Raw genomic sequence first — 14933 nt, 5'->3', positions numbered from 1 at the left:
AATACCTGGCTCATTCCATCCTTAAACTGCACAACATAGAGAGGGCCACAGCTGTAGCTTTCTCCCTGGGATTTCTCTGGTACCTCCAACACCCTTACACCTAAGCAATTCTGACTCAGGATTAGAGTCTTGTTACATTAAAGGAGGGTGTAGGAAGGGATAAAACAGATTTGCTGAACAGAACCCACCTTCTGAAGGAAAAATGAAACAACGCCCCTTATGCTTTCCTCCACTACCCAGGCACCAGCTTCCAAGCACCAGGTGTCCTGAGTTCAGGTTTTTAGGTTGCCTGTGCTGGGGGTTTATGTCTCTCTGTAGATGTGTAGATAGGGCAGATAACTACTGCTTTATCGAGGTGGGTCATGCTATATGGCTTTTTGCTTTTCAGGAGGGAAGTCTACAGGAAGCTGAGAAGCCTTTACCCTACTCATGCTTGTACACAGTACCTGGATGCTTTCCAGCAGCTGGAGAAACACTGTGGCTACCAAGAGGATAACATACCTCAGCTTCAGGACGTCTCCAGATTTTTAAAAGGTCAGTTATTATGAACCACAGTTTATTCTAGCGTTTCCTGGACATGTTTGTACAACACGTACACACACAAACCATCTTGTAGGACCCAAGCTGATGAGCAGAGCTGATTAGCTGTAGAGTTCCCTTGTGCAAGATGAGCTGTAACACAGGGCATTAATACCAGGCATATCTAGGGACTGAACTGTAAGTTTGTTTCTTCTGTGAGTGGCTGCAGTTGGTGTAGCACTGACTAGCTAACTCCAATACTAGTGGCAGTACAGCTGCTGCAGTACACTACCCAGCAAGATTTCCACATGCAGGTGTTCTGTGGGTTTGTCTGTATTTAATGCTTCTATAGCTACGCTGCTTCTAAGTCCCAAACCCAAGTACAGGTACATACCTCTCAAGTCCCTTTTTTTTCTGATGCCTGAGACAGGATGGCAATATGTGATAGAGGGAATGATCCTCAGGAGCTCCTGCTAGTCTGTCAGCCTTGAAACAGTGCTGCTTCTTTCTTTAGTGGTCCCACTAAAGTTTGGTACCTACCGTGTGGCTGACAGGATAGCAGAAAGGCTGTGGTGCTAGTCTGTAAATGCATGAAGATATAGCCTTAGATGAAAGGACACATAATAGTGCTAGGCTGACCTAACTGCTGTTACCTGGGGGCTGACTAGCAAGGGGCCCTGCATTATTTTTATGGAAGGGTCCTGCATTATTTTTATGAGGCCACAGGCTGCACAGATTCCCAAGGCCACGCACTTTATGTCAACCAGATGATTTCCTACTGTTAGCAAGAATGACTAAAGATAGGTGGTCCTTAATGCCTCCTTGCTCCTTCCCAGTGACAAGGAGATGTGCCAGTGAGAGGAGGGCAGTTGATGACTATGATGAAATAAATAATAAAAAGTATGGCTTAACTTCAAACAAATTGAATTTAAATACAATATTAAGGAAATTAACTAACCTGCTCCATGTATCCGTAGGTGACACTAGTAAGTTTGAATAAGCTTTCTGTTGCTGAAGGTTTCTAAGACAATGACATTTTTAGGGAAGATTATGCTGTTTGATGATAAAGTTTTTATTGTATCTTTCTTTAGTGTAAGGGAATGGAGAGGTGGCATATTGAAAGCATCTTTCATGCGCACCATCACCTCCAGCTGTAGGAATTTTTCTGTGCATGCATTATCCATTTTCTGATCTATTTTCTCTTCTATTAACTATCCATCTTACTTCCCTCCTATAGAAACTGGGCTGATAAATATTTTTTCCCATGAAGTAGTTGATTTCACCTTATGGCATTTACATGGTAACTGACAGCAGGGAGTGCCAGAAATCATGTGATGCTGATTTGATTATCACAGATATTTGTATTCTTTAAATGAACAGGTGATTTCAAAGTGGAAGAATCTAGGATAATGTAAGAATGCCCTGTCCTTTGTACTACTTATGTTGGTTGACAGGATTTGATTGCCTGGAGTCTGTCCCTGCTCACATCTTTTGTAGGCTCTGGTTCTAAATTTTCTCCATGCCATACAGATTGTCCTAAGCAATAAAAAAAAAAATTAAAAAAAAAAAAAAGGGCAGTAAAAATAGTAATTCTGAAAATTCTGCTAATAATAGTTGGGAAGATGTTCACAGTGAGTTTCAACTCATCTGCTATAAACACTGGATGTCTACTGCAATCTAATTGTCTGAACTGTTCTGACTGGGTATGAGTTCAGGCACTTCAGAGGCATTTTATTCCATCCTGGAATGGGTGTCTAAGGGAACTGGAAAGAATGGCTCTCAGGAAAGCTAGTCCTACCCCCCTTAAACTGTAGAGAAAACCTGGATTAGTTTAGCCTACAGGCTTTTTAAAAGATGATGCATAGATGGAACAAAGTTTGTTCAAAAGAACTGTGTTTACAGCTAGAAACAATTAAGAGTAAGCTATTTTAGTCCCATTATATGGGGCTTTGAACTAATGTCTTACTTATCTTCAATGATTCCCTCTAATAAGGGTCATTTCATTATGCAGAATTCCTTATAGAATAATAGTATGAAGATTGACATTATTATACAAAGGTCCCTTTGTAACAAACTCAGACTGAGTCAGAAGCATCTGCAAGGTCTGTAAAATCTGTGTTAAAGGCAGTCTCATGCCAAGCAGCCACTGGGTGAGGGGTATGATTCATAAAGAGTTCTTCTGATTTATTATTTGAGTGTCTTTTACCACTAGCATCAATAAAGCCAGAATTTTTGCTCCTCACAAATCATCAATCAATTGTGTACTTAGGCTCTTTCCTGTGTTACAGGCATGCAGTGCTCAGCCAACCAACCCTCAATCAAACTATAGGCTGTGATGTGTGTCCCAAAATTCTATAGCGGATGTGTTTCAACTACAGCCTATGTGGAGATGCATAGTGCAGTTCGTCCTGTCACTGCTTAGTTCTGGGTGAGCCCCAGACTGTGCCACTATCTCATTTAGGACACAAATCCCAGCATGTACCTTTGCTAAATAGTGCCTCTATGGACTGGACCATTCTTTAGCATGTGTGATGATAAGTCTTTATATAGCACAGATCAGGAAAAGAACAGACCAGACTATTTCAGTTGGAAGGGACCTACAACGATCATCTAGTCCAACTGCCTGACCACTTCAGGGCTGACCAAAAGCTGAAGTATGTTATTAAGGGCATTGTCCAAATGCCTCTTAAACACTGACAGGCTTGGGGCATCGACCACCTCCCTAGGAGGCTGGTTCCAGTGTCTGATCACCTTCTTGGTGAAGAAAAGCTTCCTGATATCCAGTCTAAACCTCTCCTGGCACAGCTTTGAATATAATAAACTGTAGGGATGGAGAGAGAGAAAGAGAGGAATCTTCTGGAGAGAAAGTGATCATGTTATAACCAGCACACACAGCCAGATAAAATTCCACCTTCTCTTTTGCTCAGCAGTATCTGTGAACTCAAGCAAGCAATTCTTTTTGACTTCAATACAAGTTGAACTACAAGATCTGTCTAGTGTTAGCTGGCCTGCTAGTGAAGCTGGTTTGAACAGAAATGAATTCTACATCATAAGTACTTTATAATTACTTAAAGGGAATTTAAATGGTTAACCATGTGACCATTTAGTAAATGGTTTTCTAAACAGTTAACTAGATGAACCTAGGTATATCTTTCTTTCTAGGAAAGATGTTTGGATTTAGGCATTCATTGTCCTCCACAGCTGGAAGAAATTACAGCAGTGAACTCAAGCAAGCTTACACTACAATGCACAGGCCTGTATACATGAGTTTTTTAGGCCAAGAATTAAGACTTACAGATCACTTTAGGTCAACTGCTCAAGACCTTCCCTTTAACTAATTTTGATTTCAGAGGTCTTTGGGCAGCATGTCCAATCAGCCACACCCCCAGTTCTCTACTGATTGCTGGTTTTATTGTGCAGTAACAAAATAGAAGTTCAGATTTTGCAGATACTACCTTCAGCAGAAAACTTTTCCCTATGTACTTTTCAAGGCAGATGGCCAAGTCTGTTCCATCAGCAGACTGTCTGCTTCACTGGCCTATATTTAAAAGGGCATCTCAGGGAACTTGAGCTGTAATTTCCATTTTCCCCTCTGCTCCTCCAACATGGATGCTAAAGCAATATAAATTGCCCTAGACTTTTTCATAGTCGTTCCAAAACTGAGTTACTTAGGGCTTGGTTCTCATCTGATATATTTTTCAGCTGGTGCAGTTTTCACTTCACTCAGACTCAGAATTTAGCCCAGAGATGACCAGATTCTGAGATTTTCACATTCCTCTGGGTTGTCTTAGTATGGCTGCAGCAGCAAGGGAGTGCCCTTGTGCCAGCTCCTGGCCAGTGCCCAAGGAGACATAGCTGATGGTCTCCCTATTCCCCCAAACACCCTGCTTCCTCAACATAAAGAAATAATCTCGATACATTTGATTTCTCTTCAGCTTTGAGGCAGTTCTGTACCTATTGCCTTTGAATTCAGTGGAGCAATAGAAGATAACCATGGCAAATCGTATCTTCTAGATCTTCTAGACCAGGGGTCCTCAAACTACGCCCCCCACCCCCGCTGGGGGTTGGGGGGGGAAAACCAAGCAGCCGCAGATGACTGCCTGCCACTTCATCTGTGCACCGGCCCCCTGTTTAAAAAGTTTGAGAACCCCTGTAATCTAGACTAATCACCTAGTTCCTCACATTGTCAGGTAGAATCATTCCTTGCTGTCCATTCTTTTTTTGCCCTGTACAGCTTCAAATGTTTTGTCAGTTCCAATTCTTCCAGTGAAGCCTTCCCCCACCCCCCTCTTTTCTTCTCTTTCTCGCTCTTTTTTAAATGAGAAAAGTGCTAATAGCCAAACAGAGAAAGACAAGAAAATGTTGGAAGAAACACTAAAAACCAAACCAAAACAAATCTTATAAATGGCCTGGTTTCTGGGTGGGATTTTGTTGTTTGTTTACATAAAATAAATTAGCTTCCAGGCCTCATGACACAATAGAATATGGATAGAGAAGGGAGAATAAAGCAATTTCTGATTTTTTTTTAAATGTAGTTTTATACTTTAAAGAAGATGAAATGTCATTTATGGGAGCTGAGAATGCAACACAGATTTTGAATATAGGACTTCAAAAGGATTATCACTGGCTCTCCTTTAAAGCAGTGATTTTCAATTTTCTTAGCTTTGCAGACCACCAACGTGTTTCCCATGGAAATGTAGATTTTGTATTCTACTGACCATAGGACTGGTTATTTTGTTAGTTGTCTTTCACAGACCTTTTGTAGTAATGCAGCGGGTCCTGGGGTAACACTGATTGCATGAGCTGAAAGCATGGTGCAAAAGTATTTAATTTTTCTGTCCTGTTCTATAGATATATTCAAAGCAAAACATGTATGGTCACATCACTGGGAGGCTCTATAGTTAGTTCTAGGCAAACATAATGGTGAAAAAAAGAAAGAAAAACAGAACAGAAAAATATGTGAAAGCACTGATGGAAGTTCTGATGTGTAAATGATTAAGGGCCAAATTCCAGCACCCTTACCTCTGATAGGACCTGTTTGCTCTTTCTCCTGCATGTTCCCATTCTAATGAAGTCCAGGCAGAAAGATAGAATTGATAGCAGGTTTTGCCAGTGCTGAGATAGTTTACACATGCAGAGCATGCACTGACAAAGGGAAATGAATTTGAACATACCCTAGGGTATGTTGAAGTAGGCCTACTGAGGAACAGAAGAACCAGCTAGACTGGAGCAGACATTCAGCGCACCTGTTTCTGTCTTCAGCAGTACTAAGTACTGGGGGTTTCAGTGCAGGGAATAAGAAAGTCTGCAGGAGGGGGCTAAGCAGTAATCTAGCATCAGGGAACAGCCAGGTGCTCTCAGACAAGGGTAGGGGTGGGGTGTATCCCTTATCGAACTCCTGGTTTTCTTTTACATATGCTGTACAGGAAATGCAAGAGATAACCCCAGAATTCATAGACAAGCCAGGGCTGAAAATGCAGGTTCTGTCCCCTGCTTGATCATAAGGATCATATGTGACCTCAGACACATCACTGACATGCAAGACATAGTAGATAATGTGTGTAAATGTGCTAAAATTGTAAACTGGGGTAGGCAGTATTCCCATAACTCATATCATTGCTGTGTGAAGATGTGTAGGATGAATGGCTAGGTGCTGTGATGGTGCAGTAATTGGATCCACAGCAGTACAAGGTCATGTAAACAATGATAAGCCAGGATGTTCCTACTGTACTTAGGTGGAGGGAGCTCCTGCAACAGAGCTGGAAGGTCCTCTGAAAGGGCTTACCTGTAAATAACCAATTACCTAATTACCTAAGTGTGCCATCTAGTTAACCCCAGAAATGCCTAAATTTGGCCTCACTTCCTTTTGCAGAGAGAACAGGTTTCCAGCTGAGACCAGCTGCAGGTCTGCTGTCCGCTCGTGACTTCCTTGCCAGCCTGGCATTTCGTGTCTTCCAAAGCACACAGTATATAAGGCATTTCTCTTCTCCTATGCATTCCCCAGAACCGTAAGTTTGATGCCTTGGCACAGTCCCATGCTTCTGAATGTGTTTGGGATGTTCTCTTGGGTATGGCGCTGGAGCTTTATCCAGTAGTCCACAGAATGAAACAATTTGAGAAACTGGTAGCTGCAGAATTAGAGGGGGCAGTCATGCATGAGAGGGTGTGGGTCTCTTCCTACCCCAGACGACTTTGCAAGAGAGACAGAGACTGGAGAATATCTGGTTTCATCTTTTCATCCTGCATTCAGTTACCATCTGCTGGGGTTTGATTCCCTGCTGTGAAAGTCTCCCAGTAAGTGCTGGCCAGACAGCAGCAATTACATTTCATGAGAAATTACAAGTCTGCACAGATGCTTTTGTTGTATGCTGGGACAAAACAGAGGCCTTTCAAAGATGTTGTGACATAGGAGACCAGTGCCCGTGCCATCCCAAGTGAGACAATAGCCAGCATAGAGGGGGGCAGCTGGCCTTCTGCAGCAGTAGGGAAGGCTCCCTGCAGAGCCAGGTATGGAGGCAGCTACTGTGGAGCAGCCCTCACGCTTGGAGGTCTATCAGCTAGAGCCCTTCATGGGAAATACATGTAGGGCAAGAAAAGCAACCTTTATTAAACATGAAAGTCCCTTGTTTTCCAGAGACTGCTGCCATGAGTTACTGGGTCATGTTCCCATGCTAGCTGACAAGGAGTTTGCCCAGTTCTCACAGGTAAGAAGCTTGTTCTGACTGTTTAACTGGCCTCTCTGGTTAGCAGGCTAGATGTGCATCAAAGGCATGCAGCTCACTGCGCTTAAAATGGTATTTTAAGCCTTGATTGTGCCTGAGTTGCAACCTCCAGGGATGGTGGGCTAGCAGTGTTCCAGGAGACGTTTACTCCAAGAGAGTGGTAGCAATGGACATTGTGTAAAAGGAAGGGCAGGCAGTGCTTGTGGGACTTCTCTGTGGGAGGGCTGCGTCAGTCTGCAGAAGGATGCCAGTGGAGCCTCTGTGGTGCTGCATGTTTGGGTTGTACTGACTACGCTGTTCCCCTGGCTTTCTGTCCTGCACCACATGAACCTAACCAGCAGCAGCCATCCAGCCCCCAGGCTGGTTCTGTCTCTGGATGTACATTTTTATCTCACATGATACTTTAATTGTGTCCATCACCATGTCATTCATTAGAGTTGTTTTTCCTTTTACAACTTACCAGATTCTCACAGCATTGCTCACGCTGGTAAGGAGGCTCCAGAAAGCAAACAGGGCTTCTTTGTGTAATAAGAGGCTATTTGGTATGAGCAGTCAGTGTCAGACCCAAATAAACTCAATGACCTCACATAATTAAAGACTTCAGAACTATGAATGTGCCTCAAAACCATAGCAGAGGGAAGAAGATAACTCATATTCTAGGCTTATCAATCAGTGGCCAGTGTGGAAAGTGGCAATAAGGGCACAGGGGTTACATGATGTTAGGTCCCTGTCAGAATACCTTAAAAAGAATGCCAGTTCACCTCATATCATGTGGTTTTCAGTTGTATCAACTTGGATACATGCTGGTTTCCATTTTGGTCACAAATATTGGCTACTTTTAGATTCAGATGAGTAGTACTTAAAATATCCTAGTGGTCTATAATTTATTCTGGAAGAAACCTCTTCAGTTCAATACTAGAACTGAAGACACATGAGAAATAAGAGATTACAGCAATTTCAAGACTTTCAGCTTTCCCCTTTTCCCTGTCTATAACACAGACTACACAACATGGGCTCACATTAAATTAATTTTCACATTTCCCTACTTTTTTTTTTTACAAAACATTTTCACAGTTGAAATTCATCCCATGAAAATTCTTTTCCATTCCATTCAACATGAGACTATGAATGGTGAAAATGCTCTAATTTTGTTTGCTGTATGATATGGCTCCCACGGTAGTTATGAAGAGACATCTACAGACTCCTATTGTGAAAAGAAAAATTGACAGGGAGCACAGAAGAGAGCGAACAGAATCCATCCTGCATGGGTCTGTCAGAAAGAGAGTGAGAGACAGAAAGGTAAAGATAAAACCCACCTTGCTGTCCATCCTTCTCATGCCTCCCTGTAAAGGTCTGCCAGGGATAGTACAGCATTAAGGCAAGAGACGGTTAACTTTACACAGAGAACACTGAGGATTAAACCCTCGTCTAATGTGGCTCCCAGTGGTATGTAGCTGGGGGCCAGGGAGAGGTAGGCATCCTGGAAGCCATGGAAGGTCATTTTGGGTGACAAAAACAATGAATAGTTCATGCTATTCATGCTAGAAATTATGTGGTCCTCCCCCTTCCCCTCTTTCTCTCCCTTGGGTTGAATAATCACACAAGTGTAACACTGCCTGCTTGCTTACTTGCTTTAGGATATTGGACTGGCTTCTCTTGGATCATCTGAAGCGGAGATTGAGAAACTGGCCACAGTAAGTACAGATGGCAGTTTAATATCAGAGGCAAAATCCAAACGATTCTCTGCATATCCCTTACTGTGCAGGGAAAACTCTTCTCCAGCGTCTCAGGTTAGCTGGAAAAAAGGGGGCATTAGCAGGAGTGTCTCCTCTCATCCAGAGGTTAGGGAGGTGCTGGAGCAGGGGCTGGAGTCCCTCTTGGGGAGCCCAGAACTGTGTGATTTCACCTGAAGAAGTATTTATACTTTTTGCTTCTATAAGAAAGTATTACTGAAACCAAGTTTCTACAATTTTAGCCACAGGAAAGTCCAAACTCGCTTTCTACATTCATCTAATAGACTGGGTACCCAATATTATTCCTGCATTTTCTTCTACACAAGGTGCAGGGAACTATCACAATGTGATTCACCCTTTATTCATTAATCTCACAAATAGGTGAACACTTAAAAGCAATTTGAGAGCAGGTATTGTCATTTTGTTCTGAGACACTAGGCTGCCAAAAGAACTCATGCAGTCCCTTGCTGCCATCTTACCTTGTTCTGAGTGGGCTGGAGACTGATGATATTTTTTTTTTTTTCTGATAATGACAACCATTTCCCAGTCTTGATGAATTTTTCAGGGAAGGAAAGGAACCTTACCATCACCCAGCTAGGGGAGGCTCATTCATGAGAGGGGGTGGATAGAAGATTGTTACTCCTGAAATTTCTTACCCAGCCCACAGCCCCACTCATGGTGAAGTGGAACGAGGCACTGTGTGAAGGAGATGATGGCTCACCTAAAATCTATCTGCACATATCCATCCTTGGGTCAGGACCAGATAGACTAACAGTATTTTTAGAGTTCAGAGAACAAAAGGTACTAGTACTGATTTTTATGTACCATCATCCAGGTCCTGGGCTGAGTGATGTGAGTGGACTGTGTGGGAAGAGGCAGTGACATGTCCACATTTCCTCTGCAGTTTCCCCTCTCTGGTTCTAGAGAGGCTAGAGTAAGATTAAGAATGCCTTTGTAAGGGTTAAACAGTTGTGAGTCCCAGAAAGCCATTTTGCATTGTTACCCTGGCCTTGGTGAGATTGGGTGAAGGCCAATTCCTCTGCAAGCATCCCTCCCTGATGCTGGACTTGCTAGGACTAGATTAGAAATAGGGTTAAGATTAGATGTATGATGGGTCTCATATCTGAAATTGTCATTGTGTCATCTAGAGTTTGGGGGTGTAGAATAAGGGTACCTTTTTGAAAGGGCTAACTGAAGTTCAGGATCTGTAAGAACAGAATTTTGTAACTGCCATTCAAGTACTCTGGACAGTAAGCACTCTGGATTAACATCTCAGTCTTCAACTGCTTAAAAGTTAGACATCTAATTGAGGCTTACTGTTTAGGTTCCTTCACTAGAAAGTGAAGATAGAGAAGAACCTGCAACATATTCACTATCCTGACATAGCTGTCTAACAAATTATTTTTTCTGTCTGGAAGTCCCTGTCATTCTCTGTTCACTATAAAGAGAACATAGGTAACTAGCTTAGATGATAAGACATCGTTTAAGTTAACTAAAAGTTAATTTAAAGAATCTTAACTTATTTTGTTGCTATGGTCTGTAACATTTGTAAGACAAACTTTGAAATGCCATTGTTTTATTCAGTCCCTGGACGACTTTTAAGCAGGTGGATCCATGCATAAGAGATGGGAAATTGCCCATGTTCATGTCATCCACAGAGTGCCACTAGTACTGTGTCTTGTACCCTGTTAAAACAGTGACAGCTGAAAGAACCTCACTAAAAGCCAAATATAGGGTAACTAAGGAAACACTAAAAAGAACTACTCCTTCTCCAATGTCTCATTCTCCAGTCAAAAAGATCTTCTGCAAAATGAGAAGATACTCAAAAGAATTTTCACTGTGAAATAAGAATCAAGATTATTAACACAATAAGAATGCAGAATTATTAGCTGATTTGTAGATAAAGCAGCTCAGGATTCTGCAGAAGGAAAGATCCTGGCATGCTGTTTCTGTAGTGGTAAATTTGCAGGCTAAAACCAAGTCATCACAATTATAAGACATGTGAAAGAGAAAGAAATAGAAAGAAAGTAGCAGGCAGAATAGACAGAATAACAGTTTCACATTATTTTACAAACTGACTGCAGTTCTTTGAGAAGGGTGCTGAGAATGCAGTACTTCTGGCTAAAGTGAAGCCAAGGTCCAGCCCTGTGTATGAGGCAGCAAAGTGCAATGCATCCCTAGGGGAACCTTGAAAAGTTGTGACACAAAGCCATATTCTTGAAATGCTTCATGTTTTCCATTTTCTTCCTTTTTCACAGCATCTTTTCAGCTGCTTAGGGGTCGGGCTGTGTCCAGAATTGGTCCTCCACTGTCCATTTCCTTAGATGTTATCGTAGGGAAGGGCTAATAGGTTGGCAGAGCCACAGGTCACTTTTATCCCACCACTGTTCAGCAGGTAAAGGAAGTGTGATCCTATGTGTGCTTTATGGCACGAAAAGCTCAGGGAGATGCATTTTTTTTTTCTTTTTTCTTTTTTTCTTTCTGTTGGAGCATGATAAAGATGTAATTGGAATAATCTTAAAGGGTACATTGCTGCTAAGGGATGATTACTCAATTCTTCTGAATGCTATCACACAGACAAAGGAGGAGGGAAACTGCCCTTCCAAGTACCCTTCCTAGTGTTCTGAACCCTCTGTGGGGGCCTACCTGTCCTTCTAGGGATTATGGGTTGAAATCTGTCAGCTTCCACTGACTATAATGAAGCTCAGGGCTAAGATGTTGCAGGGCAGTTTGTAACATCTCCCAAAGAAAGAAGAGGATAGGACTTTATGACTTTATTTACCCATGCAATTATCATTAGCAATTTTTTTCCTTTTTTTTTTTTGAGTGAGAATGGGAAAGATGGCAAGTTTTAGAAAAGTGTGTTATAACTTATGTGTGTTTTGTTGAAAGAAATAATATAATTTGTTGAGAGAAAAAATAAATTCCTTAAACTTTACAACTATAAAAATGGAAGATACAAAGACATTAAGGAATAAGGATAAAAGAAAACTAAAGGAAAAATTAGAAGCTTAATAATGAACTCCCTGTGGAGACTGTTTTTCACAAGTTGCTCTTATTACCAGCTTTATTGGTTCACTGTGGAGTTTGGTCTCTGCAAGCAAAACGGATTGATCAAAGCTTATGGGGCAGGACTGCTTTCATCTTATGGGGAGCTTACGGTATGTGTCAAACATGGTATTGAAAGATTTCTATATTACAGTTTTCTGAACTCTCTGGTAAAAGCAAAATATTTTTCCTCACATGAAACAATGTGCTTTAAAATATTGCTTTTCTTTTGCGAAGAAATTAATTCTATCTTCCCAGAAACTACTGAGGAAGGGAAAAACTGCTGTAGGATTGTGTGTTTCTTCCACCTAAAGAAATGAAATGCAATGAAAGCAATCATCCTATAAAGTATTAGATTTGCTTCTTACTACTCCTGGCCAGTAGTATTACAGTTGACTTTAACACAAAACTCTGTACCCTTCTGAATTAACATAAAACTCTGTACCTTTCTGAATTAACATAAAACTCTGTACCTTTCTGAATTAACATAAAACTCTGTACCTTTCTGAATTACTCACTAGAGGGCAATATTATGCCTGTTATGAACGCTGCTACTTCATCCATGCCATTGACATACATGCATATATGAATCTGAAATGCACTGACTGATTGGACCAAATAAAGTGCAAAGAAGCTGTAAATAACATGGACAGTGACAAGAAGAAAGTGCTTTAGTATTTATCATTCCTAAATACATTTCAAAATTAATCCCATCTCAGGTTTTATGTAGATGGAATTCTGTGTACATGGGTTTGATACTGCTCTGCCTGGACAGATTAACTGTGAAAAGAGTGACTGTACACCTTTACAGAAAGCTTATGGGTTTCCCCTCCTTTGGACAAAGCTGATGGGGAGATACTAATTTCTCCTCAGTTCTGCAGAGCACGGAAGCAGATGATCAGTTTCTATGTGCAAAAGCCCTAAATTGGTATCAGTAGAACTCAATTGCTTCAGGTTGTGCAGATACTTGGTGATTTTTTGGAATTAGTAAGAGCCAAAGGAAAACAGAAAACGCTCTTTTCAAGCATTTGCAGAGCTTTCTTTCCTGATAAGCTGAGATCCGCATGCTCATTAGCCCCCTAGAGAAATAAATGTGCTTTCCGTTTCTACGTAGCAGCCTGATCTTGAGCCTGACTGCCCATGAACATGAGCAGAAGTGTGCTAGCACTCGTCTGTAGAACAGTGAAATGCATAGGTTTGAAACAGCAGATAAATGAGCTCTTCTACAAATCAGGCTCAAGCCCAATGCGTTTGGTTTACGTGTCTGTTCTATGATAAGTTCAAAACTTAGACAGGAAACCTTGGATTGGTTTTATTTTCTTGGTAAAACCAAAAAGGTCCAATATTAAAGCACAGTTCAAGGCAACATTTATTCTGCTCTGCCTGCCTGAATACTTTATATTCTTAAATCAAGTGCATTTACATGTTAAAGAGGGTACTAAAGGGCAGAAGTAATCATGTCTCTGATGCTTGTGTAGCTTTCCTAGTAATACACACCACAGAATCTATCTACATGATGTTACCTCCTTTTTCTGTTTAATTTTGACACAGATGAAGTTAAAAGTTGCATAAGAAGTGCTCAGTTTTGGTGGCTGGGGTTGAGTGTACCAGATTTGTGCTCTCCCTCCTCTCTTTCTACCCTTTTCCTCACCAGACACCAACAAGCTCTTCTGCTTTTGATTAAAGCAGTAGGCAAGAACTGCTTGTTCACAAAGCTGTGCTGTATAAAGCAACAGTATATACAAAATATATAACTGCATCTCAAATTTCCTACCTCTAAAGTTGACAATAGAAGTAGTAACTGTCCTTGAGTTGATAAATGGCAGATTCTTGTCATTTTTTTGTCATTTTATTATCAGCAGTGGTTGGGTAATGCTGCTGGAGAAACTTTTGATATGGCAGGGTCCACCTAGATCTTCATCCTTCACATTACTGAAATTACAGTTGCGATAGCATTGATATTCAATAAGTAATGAAGGATTAGCCCCCTTCCAAAACTGTGTCCATCTTGCATGTAATGCCTAAGACAGTTTGAAGATGGGCAAGTAGTTCAGCAGTAATGCTGCTGTGTGCCCTGTACAATCCCTGTGCCAACCCTGCAAGTTCAGCAGCATGTAACTTTTTGGACTTAGTGGGCTCTGTGCACTTCACCTGGAGCACCTGAAACTTCTTGTACGCAAATTATTTATATCCATGGCCTGAAGTTTTGAAGTTTCCTTTTATGGCTTTTATGTCACAGATTTTTATTTGGAACAAAACTGAAATACAGAAATGTTTCTGTGTAATCATTCTCATATGCATAAGCATCCAATTCTAACTTCAGTATAGACAGTGGCAATGTGAGTAAAGTGCTGAGATCCTATGTCTAAGCACCTGCTAGCAACTTGAAAATGTATACCAACTGTTTCTTTTGCAGCTCAGGAGAGGAAATATGTGCAGTGCAGTGTCTATTTCATAGAAGGGTTTTTTTTTAGAAATACAGCAATATCTAGGCAGTTTTGTTAAGAGGAAGACAGAGTGGAAAATAGTGAGGCTCATGATAGCCTTCAGTTTCTTGTAAAGCTCATTTTGCAGTCTTAGACTGGCTTTTAAGAAAGCTCTAGGTAAGTTTTGCTACTGCTTGGGAGAAAGCTGTTGTCCATCCTGATAATTATCTGCCAGTCTTCTCAGTATGGGCCCAGTTGTGAGCTTCTGCATGGAGGCCCCAAACTTGACTATAATTTAGCTGATGAGTATATTCAGTACAGGCAGACTCACGGCAGCTCATGTGATGGAGGAGACATGCTGCAGCGACCTGCACAAAGGAGAGGTTTCCTCATCACTGAAGGCTTCTGAACCAGTAGTAACAGGATGATTTGGTCACTGAGGAGGCAATAGAGGCATGAGTTACTAAGGCTAGGTGGTTGGCTAT

General features: G+C 41.4%; 1 protein-coding gene across 1 annotated transcript in view; it reads left to right on the top strand.

The window, feature by feature from the left end:
* Positions 1-14933, top strand: part of LOC308065566 (tyrosine 3-monooxygenase-like) — a gene marked incomplete at its 5' end in the record, with an annotated part of 82380 nt that overhangs the window by 11402 nt on the left and 56045 nt on the right. Inside the window, 5 exons of the mRNA XM_080391621.1 lie at positions 389-534; positions 6392-6527; positions 7154-7223; positions 8879-8935; positions 12040-12135. Of these exons, the coding sequence (XP_080247747.1) occupies positions 389-534; positions 6392-6527; positions 7154-7223; positions 8879-8935; positions 12040-12135 (505 nt within the window). The remainder of the gene's footprint in view (positions 1-388; positions 535-6391; positions 6528-7153; positions 7224-8878; positions 8936-12039; positions 12136-14933) is intronic.

Source organism: Falco punctatus, assembly GCF_963210335.1.
Source record: "Falco punctatus genome assembly, chromosome: 6".
In the NCBI taxonomy this organism is placed as follows: domain Eukaryota; kingdom Metazoa; phylum Chordata; class Aves; order Falconiformes; family Falconidae; genus Falco; species Falco punctatus.
Note: the sequence above shows the minus strand (reverse complement) of the source record. Positions and strands in the feature narration are given on the sequence as shown.